We start from the raw sequence: 14,964 nt of genomic DNA on the forward strand, positions 1-14,964 counted from the left end.
CCCCACCTCCTACCCCACCTCTATATCATCTTCTTTCTTTATTCTTGTCACCTGTGGCAGTCTCTAGTCACATGACACTGGTCAAGACTCTCTTATTCTCTGGGCCTCAGTTCTATCATCTGTAAAGCTGTAGGCTTGGGCTGGATGGGGATGGCAGACAGAAAGCAGGAATTCTACCCGCTGCCCAGTCCTGAACCTGCGTCCGTCTTGCTAAACCATCACAGCACATGTGCAGGGTTGATTTGAGTCTACCCAGAACCTCAAGGGGTGACCTTATTTGGAAATAGGGTTTGGGTAGAGTTAAATTAGGTAAGGATCTTGAAATGATACCATCCTAGATTTAGGGGGACCGCTGCATCCAGTGACTGGTGTCTTTATAAGAGAAAGGAGAGGAAGATGTACACAGAAGGGCACAAGGGGAGAAGCCTGTGAAGACAGGGGCACAGGCTGCACTGATGTCACCAGAACCAGAGAGTTCCAGGCACTGCCAGGGGCTGGAAGATGCAAGAATGGAGTCTTCCCTAGCATCTTCAGAGGGCGTGTGGTCCTGCCAGCACCTTGATTTCAGGCTTCTGGCCTCCAGAACTGTAGAATATCACAGTGTTGAGGCACCACGCTTGTGATCATTTGTCACAATGGCTCTAGGAAACTAATACAACACTCCTTCCAGTTGGACTTAGAAACACAGGCATCCCAAGAAACTGCTTCCCAGCCCATCAGTGGGAGTTGAGACCAGACATGGAAACTGTTTACTATTCCTGGATTGGATGATCCCCAAAGTTCCTTTTCTTTGCAGAACCCTGACTCTGCTTCCATTTCCCACAAAGCTCTGCCTGCCTCTGTGATTCCACCCCTTTCTGGTCCCCTCAACCTCGAAAGAATTTGTTGCCAACACTCTATGGTGGCGAGCACAGAGCACATCTGCTATATAAAGGGAATCAAGTTCTGTCATCCTAAGCCACCAAGTTTGTGGAAATTTGTGATAGCAGCTCCAGCTCAGGCAGATTTAGACCTGAATTATTTTACACAAATTATGTGCTTTTAAAAGTCAGTTTTTTTCTCTTCTTGGTTCTTGGCCAAAGTATCCAAGAGAAGCCATGAAACTCTCCTTGTGATCCACGTGAGTGATAATCAAAACGTTGTGAAGAGTTTCCCGGTGAGTCACAGACCCTCCCCTGGCCAAGGGTCTCTGTGAGGCTTGGAGTCCCGGGATGTCCCTTGATTAGACACTTGCTCTGTGGCTTTCCCATGGCATAGGTCTTCCCAGGGGCCTGTCTGAACCCTGCTGTAACGTGTGCTAATGGCGACTCCCTGCAGAACATAAAAGTGTCCTCTCCACAGAAAAGCCACTGTGGTAGTTTGCAGGTGCCTTTTGAAAAGGTTATTTTGAGGGAAATAAAAATACCAGACTTAGGAGGCCTGTAGAGTGATGAGACAGAGCTCAAGCCTTTGCCACAGAAAATGGGAATTTATTTTTAATGCTCCTGGATGCCATTTTTAACACTGAGCTTCTTATTTGAGAAGTTGAGACACTCAGAGGATGGGAGTGAGGCATAGAAGCCTTCCTGTTTCACAGATCCCAAGGAGGGATGGCACTCCTCAGGCCTTACAACTGATGAGAGGCAGAGCCAGCAGTGGAAAGCAGAGCCCCAGCTCTGAGTCCTGGGTGCGTCCTGCCCCTTTGGCCATCGCCATCTACCAGCAGCATCCGGAGGAGCCAACACAGCCCTTGGGGCATGAGATACATCTTCTGGAGACACTGACCTCAGGAGATCACATCCCAGCCACACTCGCTCTTTCTCCACCTTCAGGGAGGCCAGCATGGCCCTGATTGGTTTACACTATTAGTAAATCACTACTAAAGGAAACCAGACAGAGTGGGGTCCCTGTGCCCTCCGTGAAGGTGGCACCAAAAGGGTGATGTGAGGGCATTCCCCAGTCCCAAAGCTGGCTGGCACCCAGGACAAGGTAGTCATTCAGGGTGCAGGCCCTAAAACTCCAAGGCTGGGTTGAATTCTGCTTGTGTCGCCTTGACAGATTCTCTCATTTTTCTATACCTTGGTTAACTCTTCTATAAGATGTGGATATCAAGCATACCTGTCTTATAGCATTGGAGCAGTGTGATGAACTCATCTCTGTAAGGGCCGGGCTTAGGAAGAGTGGTTACTATTCAGAAGAAAAGGTCCATGGGTCAGAGCCATTTCCTGAGTTGACTGTAGCTTCTTCATCCAAGGACTGATATGGGCAAGGTTTGCACTCTCGATGATCGATCCTTCCTTCCTTCCTTCCTTCCTTCCTTCCTTCCTTCCTTCCTTCCTTCCTTCCTCCTCCTTAAAACAGTTTTATTTTAAATAGATAGATGCGCATTATACATAAATTAAAGAATACAGAAAGGCTCAAAGACATCAGTCAAATCCATACAACTCAGAAATAACCCCTGAGAACATTTTGGTGCATTTTACATGTGCTTTATCACTTTACACAGGTGACAACTCTTTGAGGTAGGCCTCTTATCACCATTGTACAAAGGGGGAAACTGAGGCTCAGAGGGGTTAATTAACTTGAGCATCATCATGAAGTGAGGTTTGGCAGAGCCAAGCCGTCTCCTGTTCTGGGTCCCTAGAGCCGGAGCTCCTGGCCATCCTTCCTGATGCGCTGCTCTTGCGCTTGCCTCATGCTTTAGTCAGCAGTTGTCAACAGGAGCGCTTCCCTTTGCTTAGCTTCTCTTGAGAAGTAGAGACAGAACTTCATAGTTTGGTGGATTCCAGAGTGATGGGAACAGACAAGGAGCTAAAAGATCTCAGAGAGAACATCCAGCCACCTGAATGTAGCCACAGAAGCAGGGAAACCATTAAATACATCTGGAGAGATGCACTCAGTAAGTGCTTTTCCTCTTCTGAGGTCCCCTGCCCTGAAGTCTAGAGTCCATGTACCCCTGACCAAGAGCTCTGTCACTTAGGGTGAAGGGTGATGTTAAATGGGAAAGATGTTTAACAATGGGGCCGATGATTGAAATTAGTAGATGAGCCTAAATTTTAAACATACTATTCTCTAAGTCAAGTAAATTATGTAGAGTCTATCATAAAACTGCCCCCCAAGTGACATAGACTGTCACACAAATCAGCCCTTAAATTATACCAGTAATTTCCCAATAATTTTTCAGTCTTTAGAAATTGTTGGTGTGACCTTGTGTTTGGTGTGGTTGTCACTCGCTGAATGACGCCCCTGTCTGAGCCATGATTTGACCTCCGGGAAATTCATCATTCTCTTGCAACGCTTTTTCCGTTACATCATGTCCTTAAGACCTAGTACCTGGTGCTTTGCTGCATCCAGCTGGTCACATCTCAGCTGGGTCCATCCCGTGGTGCCAGCATCCCTCGTAGCCTGCCCAGCGGAATCTGTATCAGCCCCACTGACAACCCCACCGGCACTGCCACTGGCTTTGCCATGGCTGCCCTCACTCTCGAGGCTTCCCCGGCTCTTGTGGCTGCATGGCACCGCCCCCCAGCTACACAATATTATTGATCTACCAGTCCAGAAGAAATTTTTTGTTATTTTGGCAATTGGTACACACAGTTGAATATCATCTTGTATTTCACTTCACTTAGATTCCTCCTCTGCTAAGTGGGAGTGATTGTACCTGCCTTACATGGTGTAGGAGGCTGATGATGGCCCCCAAAGATATCAGGTCCTAATCCTGCCACCTGGAAATATCACTGCATTTGAAATAAAGGCTTTGTAGATGTGATTCATCTACATGAGATGGACCATGAGATGGGTGATTATCCTAGAGTATCAGGATGGGTCTGAAATGCTATCCCAAGTGCCCTTATAAGAGGGAGGCAGAGGGAGGTTACACACAAACAGAAGAGGAGCACCTCGAGAGATTGGAGGGAGGAGGCCACAACCTGCAGAATGCTGGAAGGCACCAGAAGCTGGAAGAGGCAAGGGATGGATCCTCCCCCAGCCTCTGGAGGGGATGTGGTCCTGCCCACACCTTGACCTTAGCTTCGTCACTCTGATTTTGGGTTATGTCTTGAAGAACTGTAAGAGAATATATTTCTTTTTTTTTTTTTCTTAAATAGTTTATTGTCAAGTTGGTTTCCATATAACACCCAGTGCTCATCGCCACAAGTGGCCTTCTCCATGCCCATCACCCCCCTTGCCCTCTCCCCACCCCCATCAGCCCTCAGTTTGTTCTCAGCATTCAAGAGTCTCTCATGGTTTGCCTCCCTCCCTCTCCCCCACTATTTTTCCCCTTCTCCTCCCCCATGGTCTTCCATTAAGTTCCTCCTAATCCTCCTATATGTGCAAACATATGGTATCTGTCCTTAAGAGAATATATTTCTGCTGTTTTACCAGATTTGTGGTACTTTGTTACAGCTGCCACAGAAAACGAATATACCTGGGTATATTTTATATAAGAAGGAATTATTCATAAGCTGAGGAACAGTATACACTTATGTATCATCACATTGGTACAGGTTATTTAAAAAGCAAGGACATTGGCTTCTTCCCAAATCTTAACATCTCTAAGTATTATAGCACTGGTATGAAATCACCAAACAGGAAGTTCCATTCCTGTTCTCCCTCTTGCCTTCTCCTCTTGTCTTTATTCATGAGACAAAAAAGGGAGGAGCTCTGATTCTGGAGGCCTCTATAGCAGCTACCTTGGATTTTTCAACATCTGAGCTGAGAAGCCCAGGAAACAACCCAGACGTTGGAGACTCAGCCTGCCTGCGGCTCACTACACATCAAGATGAGACAGACAGAAATGTCAGCCATTCTTACGGATGGACTTGAACCTTTAACTCGGGACTTATCAGTCCTTTAACTATTCGTAGCCTGTGGGCCCTCCCAACCAGAAGCGTGTTGCTGTTTTATTCGTCTCCCCAGTCTTCCTTGCCCTGCGGGGACTTCAGAGAGCTGAGCTGAGCCCTCCACCTGAATTGGGGAGTCATGTTGTGTCCCTGGGCTGATGGGATTCAGATTGCTCAAGGAACATTAGGGAAATCATAACTAAGACAGGAAAATTAGAAACAGTTTTAACTCCTCTTGAGATCTCCGAAAACAGTGATTGTGATTCCCGAAAGCAGAGATGCAAATTGCTTGCAAATTCAGTTTGCCAAATAAATAGGCCTCATTGATTGGAGTGGCTGGCCACGTTTACTGTCCGTGAGAGGTAGAGGCCTTATACAACACTTAAAAATGGTGAAAATGGTAGCTCTTAGGTTGCGTGTACATTTTACATTTTTTTTTAAAAGTCCATATTAATAATAGTACGGGGCCCAACTTCTGCCAAATCAAACTCGCCTTATTTTCTCTCTTCCTTAAAATACTGTCTTGACTTTAAGGAAAAAATAATGCACATCTTTATTAAAGATGTATTAAAAATATGGTTCTAATTTCTGAATCAGGATTGTTTACTTCTTGAGATCTCATAAAGTTAGCTGTTTTGTGCAGTATGGATTTAAACCAGTGAGGCATCCTAAATAGGATACGTAATGAGTTTCTAAGGCAGGTGAGCTGGTTGTTACCTGAGGTGGCAGGACTGGTTCAGTGTAAGAGGTATGTAGCAAGTTTCCAATGTCTCAAGTCATGTTGCCTTCCTGTTTTTCTTTGCCAAACCTCAGAAAATGGCCAGGCTCCCATATTCCCACATTTTCTCAATAGGGCCCAGCCTCCTATTGAGCCAGCAGGTCAGATGGGTGCCCTCTGGGGGGGGGGGGTGTGCATGCACTTTGCAGCATGTGTGTGTGTGTGTGTGTGTTTCCTCCTGCATGGGTGTGGTGTATTTTGGGGGTGGAGGGGAATGAGGGGAGCTGATTCTATTCACTTAGGAGGACTTGAATTCTGCTCATTTCATGCTGATCCTTCCTGAGCTTGGGCCATCACCTGAGGCCTAAATTTCTGGTCTAGACCAGAACCCAAGAATAATGTGGGAAGGTCAACAAGAGGCCTCATGTGTGTACTGAGCGGGTCTGTGAGGGAATTCTTTACACCCCTGTGTATGGTAAAACAATTTCAGGATTATTCTCCTTCTCTGACTAGAACTGGAGAGGCTGCTGAACATCTCCCTGAATCTGTTTTTATTTGCATTTGCCATGAGTACTGAGGGCGCTTGGTACTTGAGTTGGGAGTGCAGGTCGAGGATGCTGAGGAGGAATGCCCAGGAAGGCAGCACTGCAGCTGGGAGCTCAGAAGGAGCACACCTGTCTACCCCCAGGCTCAGGCAGGGCTCCCTTCTAGCCACGCTGTGTTTTGCAGCCTCACCAGGACACTTGGAGCGGCCTGTTGCTGGACAGCTCCCATTTTTATAGTGTTGTAAATTTTGAGCAAAATCTGCATGTTTGATGTGTTCCACCAGCTAGTCTCAGCTATAACCTCATGTGGGATATACAGTGTGCCATGTAAAATTGCACTCTGTTGTGTGCATTCCCCTCTCCACATTCAGAGAGTCATGACTGCAACCATGCAATCAAAGCTGCTGCAGGACCTTTGACCAAGGAGCTGTATTTTCTTAGTCTTTCCTTACCAAATTATCAAACAAAGTAATATTAATGGTGGTTCTCGCGGTGAGTGCTTCCAGCGTGCCAGGCACCGTGCATAGTACCTTATATATATTGCCTCGTTTAAACTTCCAACAACCCTATTGGAGTTCACATTATTATCTTTACTTAGGGAAAATCACGGCCCAGAGAGTGTAAGTCATTTGCTCAGAATCATCTAGCTAGTAAATTTGTGGACCTAGGATTTAAACTCAGGTACACCCACCCCAGAGTCCATCCTCTAGAATCAGACAAAGCAGGAAGAAAAAGAGAATCAGACAGGGGGGAAAAAAAAAGTAGTTGATTGCTTTTGCACCCATCAGGGATATCCATTTGAAAGCTCCCTGCTGCTCAGAAATTCCTTTCATAAGATATTTGAAAAAGGGATAAAGGAGAAATGCTCAGAGCTTTACTGGGTTCAGAGGAGAGGTCTTGAGTGCCTGGTATGGGTGGGAAGATGAGAAGGTGGTTCTAGAAGTCATTGGGCTCTGTCAGATGTCCCTAGCACAGCCAGGTCACCATTTCCTTGTTCCCACGCAGGCTTGAGCTGCAGCCCTTTTCAGGAGAAAATTCAAATCATGGTTTGTTTTTTAATCTTTGAAAACAAACATTGGAAAGTAAATCAGCCCAATGTTTTTTTTTTTATGTTTATATCGAGTTATAACCATATACAGTAGAGATGCAGTCTTAATTAGTTCAGGTTGCAATAAACTGGGTGGTGTGCTCATTTATTTATTGCCTAGAGGCTGGGAAGTCTGAGACCATGGTATTGGCAGATCAGGTGTCTGGCGCAGACCCACTTGCTGGTTTGCAGAGACTTCTCACTGTATCCCACATGATGGAGAACAGAAAGAGAAGGAAGGAAGGAAGGAAGGAAGGAAGGAAGGAAGGAAGGAAGGAAGGAAGGAAGGAAGGAAAGAGAGAGAGAAAAGAAAGACATAACAAAATTCATCATTTGTCTTCTTACAAGGTCATTAATCCCACTTGTGAGGACTCCACCCTCATAACTGTAATTACCTTTCAAAGGTCTCTCCATCACAAGTGGGGGTAGGGTTTCAGCATATGAATTTTGAAGGGATACAACCATTCAGTCCATAGCATCCACAGACCATAAGTATACATATAGTTTCATGAGTTTTGACAAATGTATACATCGGTATAGCCAGCAACCCAAGCGGCATGTAGGGCACTTCCATCACCTAGAGGATTCTCTCCTGCCCCTTTCTCATCAATCTCCTTCCTCACCAGAGGTCATCCATGATTTGTTTGGTGTTTGCTGTGTACTCCTTATCCCTAGGCTGGAAACAAGAGAAGACAGAGTAGTGCTTTGATAATAGGGCCAGAGCTAAGATGCACTGACTCAGGAAAATGAGTGCCTCCCTCACCTCACCCTGTCCCAGCCTTGGTGGACAGAGTAGCCTGTTATGGAGTCACTAAAATGGTTTTTACACAGGAAATTATGTGGCCCAGGCTGGTTCCGTGGTTGGCTGAATCAAACTCAACCATTCATACAAATACTTCCAGTGTTTATTGATCATTGACTTTGGTGAACATCATGCTTTCCAATCAGTTATATTTCCCTCCCTACATAAACCATTCCTGCTTCATAACATTTCGAAATCTCTAGTAACTACATAAAAGATATTCCTCCCCCAGGTTCCAGTAGAATTTTCTGTGACAGCACATCCGTGCTGAATACTGTTCCTCCTCACGTTCCAAGCCTTGCCATATGTAGGCATTACCTTACTGAACAAGCTATTATATTACTCATCCTGCTGGGTGCAGGGGTGTTCTGATTCCTCACGAATTCTAATTATCAGTGGGTACTCCAACGGTGTTCTTCATGTATCCTTGTTATTAGAGAGTACTGTAATTGTGATGCTTGTTGTGTGCAGTGTGGAAAATGGTAGAATATACTTACTGCAGAGCCTGGACTGAACATAATTAAATCTTCCTCCAGTGGTTCCAAAGGGAGTTGAGAAGCTCACGGCCTCCAAAAGCATCATTACGGCTCCTATTTAATTCATGTAGAATTTCTAATTAGCCAACTAATGGAGAATTTCTGCTAATAAAATATCAGATCTGATTTTTACATATTTGCATGTTCCATGGGTATAAGATTTTTACACTTCCAGGTAGAAGAATACACTGAGAACTAAACTTTGAAGTGATGCCTTATCTAAAAAACTGGGTATGGTTTCTGATAGTACTCAGCCTCCAAAGTCCACCATTATATAGAGAGGTGAAGGACATGGGCTTTGGAATCAGATCTATCTGGATTTGGGTCACAGCTCAGTTACCTCAGGACTGTGCGACCTTGAGCAAGCTCCCTTGAACCTCAGTCCCCTTATCTGTGAAACGGGGCTAAGAACCATGTGGCTGTTGTGAGGGTTAATCAAGAATGCACATGGAGAGCTTCACAAAGCCTGGCATGAGGCGTACTACAATGCCTTTGTCAAAAACAAAGTTGACAATAACTCTACAGTCTCACCAACCGAGTGAGACCAGTTGGGGGCCCTGTATTTTGGTCACATATTCCCGGACAGAAAGAGATCTTAAACAAAATACACTAATGCAGTGAAGGTGTCTCTTGGAGTCCAGAGGGCAGTGGAGGTGGCCAGTCAGTGTCCGGGGCTCTGGGCCCCCTACCCAGCAGCCCAAAAGAGTGACTCTATGTCTATCTGTTTCACACACTAGCCTCCATGACACCTCTTGTTTGAACTGCCACTTGAAAAGTTGTGAAACCACTGATTTAATCCAATGCTCTAATTTCATAGATGAGGAAACTGAGGTTCCAAAAAGGGTAGGTGACACCCATGCGTTCAGCACAGGTGTGTCCTGACCCCCGGGATTGCCTGTTCCTGAGACCTCACCCTGTTATAAATGGAGACAACGAAGAGTAGAAAACAACGGGGAGACGCTACTGAGTTTCCACACGGTTCTTCCAGCCAGTTTCTAGGACCAGAGACATTCCTAGAAAAACAAAACCATCTGTTGTACCCCCACCCCATGGCTCAGTTGTCGGAGTCCTGGCTTATGAGGGGCAGGAGCATCTGTAAAAAAAAGGTACTCACTTAGAAGCCCTCTCTTCTCCTCTGCTGGGGAACTGCTGCTGATCTAGTGGCCTCCGTGCCATCCTATGGTCTCCCCATGACCATCTTCTTGCAGATATATTCACAGGGGTCCCCAGTGAGATCACAGATGAGAGATCCCTTTTGGCAGCAAAATATTTCTCTCCAGGACTCATGCCGGCATCTTTTATTTCCCAGCCTCTTATTCTGCCGCAATCTCTGTTTTCCAGCCTCTCAACATTGCCTACAGCCACATCTACAGCTCCTACAGAAACTTCGTCGGGCCCCCCCATTTCAAGACCATCTGTAGACTCCTGGGTTACCAGGGCATTGCCGTGGTCATGGAGGAACTGCTGAAGATCGTCAAGAGTTTGGTAAGAAAGGGCCTCGATGAGTCCCGGGACATGCCTTCAGCTCTGTCTGTAGGAATCACCAGGGGAATCCTGTGCCCTTGTCCCTGGGTTCTTCTTATGTAGCATTCTGTGACACTTTGGACCTTCTGACCTCATGGCTTTGCCTCCTACGTTCTGACCCAGAGCTCACTCACCATACTTGATAAATGAACTCAGCAATCCTAATTTTGACCTTTAGGGCCTACTAATTATAGCTCACATTCTCCACCTATGCCGTGTTTTCAGACTTGAACATGACAAATCCGTGGCACACATGCCATTTTCCCCTCCTGTGCTCACGGCAGACATCTCCAATCAATCACCATGCTTCTTCCCCTTGGGATTTCTTGCTAAACACTTGCAATACTGCACTGGCCTCAAGAGAATTCTGTATCCACCCCAAGTATGGTCATCCGAACCTCCATTCACTTTCCCATGACACTACTGAAGTGAAGCTGAAACATTTAAACAAGATTTTCCTGAAATTTTGAGATGACGAGAAGTAGATGAAGTAATGAGTAGCCATCTCAGAAATAGGAAACAGGATTCGCCTGCTCATCCCTCCTCTGCTAACTGGTGTGTGGAGCCGCGAGTTGTTACAGATTATGAAGCTGAATCCAGAGTTAAACAGGAAAATGTGACGGGTTAAAGATGTCTGCCTTGGACATAGGAGGGATGAATGTGCTACGTATTTTCTGTGTTTAAATTTGCTAATGTCTGCCTTTACAGCTCCCTGGCCCATAACATTTTAGCTCTTAATCTGGATCTCACATAAGCACCTCAATCCCAGGAAAGACCCATGCCTTGAAACTGCCCTCTTGGAAGACTGTACTCCCAAGGAATTAATGAGACAGCTCACTTTTCTGTCTCATAAAGGCCCATTTTTTTTTGTTATAAAGGAGAATAGGCCTGTGCCCCACCTTTAGGAGAACCCACTCCCTCCTCTCAAGGAGCAGTGCCTTACTGGCTTAGGCAGCTCCGGTTGCTAGAACAAAATAACACAGACTGGGTGGCTTCAGCAACAAATGTTGGTTTTTCACAGTTCTGGAGGCTGGTCATCCAAGGTCCGGGTGCCAGCAGGAGCAGGTTCTCGCGAGAGCCCTCTCCCTAGTGTTCAGATGCCTGCTTTCTCACCGTGACCCTACATGACAGAGAGCGAACTCACCCGTCTCTTGTCTCTTCTTATAAGGGCTCTAATTCCATCATGAAGCTCCACTCCCAAGACATCATTACCCCCCAAAGGCCCCGTCTCCACACACCATCACATTGGGGGTTGGTTTCAATATATGAACCTCAGGGGAACACAAACATTCAGTCCATAGCACTTTCCCACAAGCCACAGCAGGACCCTGTACACCCCAGGTGCCCAGCCTTCAGTGCAGAGATGCACGTAGATGGCAGCCATGGATTATTCACTCATGTTGCCCTCTCTTGTCAGCTCCAAGGAACCATCCTCCAGTACGTGAAGACACTGATCGAGGTGATGCCCAAGATATGCCGCTTGCCCCGGCACGAGTATGGCTCCCCAGGTTGGTGATGGGGAGCCAGGGGCAGGGGGTGGTGATAGGAGAGTAATCCAGGCCCACCCCGTGGGGGAAAGGGCCCCTGGCCATCTGCCTGGAAAGGTTTGCTTCTCCAACATGCCAAGAAGCTGGCCCAGCACTGGGTTTGTATCCTATTTCCTCCATTAGCTAGATAGCCTTGAATCATTTTTAATCCCTCTGGTCAATAGCCTCATCTTCCCCAGGGAAGGTAAAGGATGCCTATTGGGCCTGCCTCACAGGCCTGCCGAGGATCCTGGGAAGACAGCAGTTGTGACAGCATTTACACTTTGCTTATAAATGCCTTTTGAACTCAGCACCTCCAGGATCCCTTCCTCCATTTGCCCGTTGGAGGAGGCAGGTGCTGTAGGTGGTAGTACAAGTGACATTTCTAAGGTGAGTCAGGAGACAGGAGTTTTTGCCCCTCTGCCTCTGGCCAGAGAAGTCATTCTTTCCTTCCTAATAGTGAATGGCACAGGGCCTGAATCTGGGGAATGAGAATGGGGAAAGATGGACACTGTGAGTTTGGCACCTGGTGTTGTTTTCTAAAAACCACGCTGTCAAGTGCTGAGTGTGTGTGTGATTCAGAAGAGAAAAGGGCCTGGGGGCACCTGGGTAGCTCAGTAGGTTAAACATCTGACTCTTGATTTTGGCTCAGGTCATGATCTCACAGTTCATGAGTTCGAGCCCTGTATTGGGCTGTGCTGACAGTCTGGAGCCTGCTTGGGGTTCTCTCTCTCTCTCTCTCTCTCTCTCTCTCTCAAAAATTAAACTTAAAAAAAGAAAGAAAGAAAAGGGATTGCCCTCAAAAGCTCTGGTTTTCAGTCCTAGCCACCCCAATTACTAGCTGTGTGACTATGGGCATGCCACTTACCCTCTCTGCGCATCATCTAAAAACAAAAGTAATAGTGCCCTTCATGGTACTGTTGTGACTATTAAATGAGATGTTGTAGATAAAGTGCTTAGCGCAATGCCTAGCCCTTATAAATACATGTTAATTCCTGCTATTATTAGGAATTCAGACAACTTTTTGGAGGGACAGGGAGAGATCCAGGATCTCTGTATCTGTGTATGCTGTATCTGTGTATGTTTGTTTTGTTCCAAAAAAGATTTGAGCCAGCCTCCTGAGTTTTCTTTAGTACTGAGCCCTGAAAGAAGGCTCACATGTAGAGACAGGGGTCTGGTTTTCCACTGTCCCACCCAGGTCTAGGCTGTTGCTTTGTTAGCCCTTCCCATCATCCTGAGCAGGGTCAGCTGCCCACTAACCGTCCGCCTTCATCTTGCAGGGATCCTCGAGTTCTTCCACCACCAGCTGAAGGACATCATTGAGTACGCAGAGCTCAAAACAGACGTGTTCCAGAGCCTGAGGGAGGTGGGCAACGCCATCCTGTTCTGCCTGCTCATAGAGCAAGCTCTGGTGAGTCCTGAGCCCGAAGGAATTGGAGCATCTCCAGGCTGGAAGGGACCCCCAGCCCAGCCAGCTACTCGAGGCCCCCCCACTGTATCCTGCCTGGCAGGCCCTGCAGCGTCGATCCATGCCTGTCCCGTGCGGGGCACGCGCTACAAATCCGTTCTGCGCTCAGGCAGCTCCGACCATTTGAACCCTGGGAGGAACGCAGGCCCTGGAGTTAGACAGACCTGGGTTCCTGTCCCAGCCCCACCTTCACTAGCTGCAGGATCCCAGCAACTCATCCGAGGCTTAGTTTCCCATCTACTCATTCAACAAATAATAACTGCTTGGCCGCCACAGGCCGGGCACTGCACTGGGGGATGGAGCCGTCGCCATTCCCTGCCTTGTGTCCGGGACGGTGTCAGGGAGGCTCACACTGAACTCACGCTGAGTATGCAGCAGAAAAGCTGTGTTTACATTACAGCGGTGCTCGGAGGGAGGGAGGAGCACAGGGTTTCCTGGGAACATGAAACAGAACCTGGTGTGGTTCTGGGGAAAGAAGGGGGACTTCTCTGAGGGGGTACCTGGGACAAAGGTCAGGACTTGGCCTGCTGAAGAACCAGGGATAGTGGTCCAGGCTGAGGAGAGAGCACGTAGCACTCTCTTCATTTGGTGTCACGGGAGGTGGCCATTCTAACCCGCAGGATAGTTTAGAGGCTGAGAGGAGAGAAAACATGCAAAGTGCATACAGTCAGAACTAAATAACTGGCCGTAGTTAGCACGCTGAGCACAGGCTTGCCTCCCCATTCTCCCACCCCCCAGGACCACACAGACCAGTGCATCTCGTACCTGCCTGACTGTTCGGCAGTCCCCACCAGCCCTGTGGCTTAGTCACAGAGGCTGCCTGCCTCCTTCCCATTCTTGCCAATGCTCTGTGCTGCCGGCTCCTCTATGGGTGGGGGGTCCACAGCCCTCTAGCCACGGGGCCACGGACGTGGGGGTAGTGGACGGAAAGGGAGAGGGGTGTTGCTCTGAGGATGCAGCACCTCCGGGGGCAGCGGGAAGACCTCTCAGCATCCGTGCACTCATTCAGCAAAGGGGTATGGAGAGCCCGCTCATTGCTGACCGCAGTTCTAGGTTGTGGGTGAATAGCTTGGGTAAAAGATACGACCATTCTTACTCCAGGGAGGCGGATGAGTGGAGAAGTGGACAACCCAAGATTGTGATTGCAGAGGATGGTATGTGCTGTGAGGGCATAAAAAGGAAAATGGAATAGAGATTGATGGTTGTTGGGAGGGATATGCTGATTTCGGAGAGAGTGGAGCTTGATATTTGTAAGAAAGAGAAAGAACCCTGGAATGAGCTGGAATGGAGAGGCGCAGGGGACAAGATAGGAGCAGAGGAGGGAGAGGCAGGCGGCTGCAGACCTGGGTTGGAATCCATTGGAGTGCTGTGAGGTGGGGAGTGAGGCAGAGGGTCTGATTCACTTTGGGGAAAGGCCCTTTGGCCTTGGGAGAAGAACCAGCCATAAACAGACTGAGGCTGTTTGCAGCTGCGCAGCCCGGGGTTCGCCCTGGAGGCAGGAGGCACACGGAGAGGGGGGGGGAAAGGAAGGCACTAGGGAGGAGACAGAACACAGGTAGAGCGAGATGAGAAATAAGCTCGGAATAAGAACCCTGGCGATTCCTGCCTCTACCTGTCTGTGTGATCCAGAGCGAGCTGGTTCACTCCGTGCCAGAGGTCCCCACCTCTACCATGAGGATATGTTCTGTCTGTTCTCTCAGACCCTTCCCTGCAGAGAGGCTTGGAAACGCAAACAGTTTTGCTCTCCCTCCATAAGGAGTAATTGCCTCCCTGTACCCCTTTAAATACACTCTTGAGACAGCTAAGTGTTCCTCTTTATGGTAACAGGGTTTGAACACGGTTCAGTGGCCTGTGTTGCCATGGTAACTTAGCCTTCAGAAGTCACAGGGATGAGATGAGTAGGAAACACAGCTCTGTTCAAGGCTTCGGGAAGATGAG

The 14,964-nt window shown here is 47.7% G+C and overlaps 1 protein-coding gene across 1 annotated transcript in view; it reads left to right on the forward strand.

The window, feature by feature from the left end:
• Positions 1–14,964, forward strand: part of CYFIP2 (cytoplasmic FMR1 interacting protein 2) — a 129,080-nt gene that overhangs the window by 80,267 nt on the left and 33,849 nt on the right. The window contains exons 24-26 of the mRNA XM_077780798.1: positions 9,850–9,993; positions 11,450–11,540; positions 12,839–12,969. Of these exons, the coding sequence (XP_077636924.1) occupies positions 9,850–9,993; positions 11,450–11,540; positions 12,839–12,969 (366 nt within the window). The remainder of the gene's footprint in view (positions 1–9,849; positions 9,994–11,449; positions 11,541–12,838; positions 12,970–14,964) is intronic.

The sequence above is a fragment of the Crocuta crocuta genome, unplaced genomic scaffold, assembly GCF_008692635.1.
Source record: "Crocuta crocuta isolate KB4526 unplaced genomic scaffold, BGI_CrCroc_1.0 scaffold343, whole genome shotgun sequence".
Classification (NCBI taxonomy): domain Eukaryota; kingdom Metazoa; phylum Chordata; class Mammalia; order Carnivora; family Hyaenidae; genus Crocuta; species Crocuta crocuta.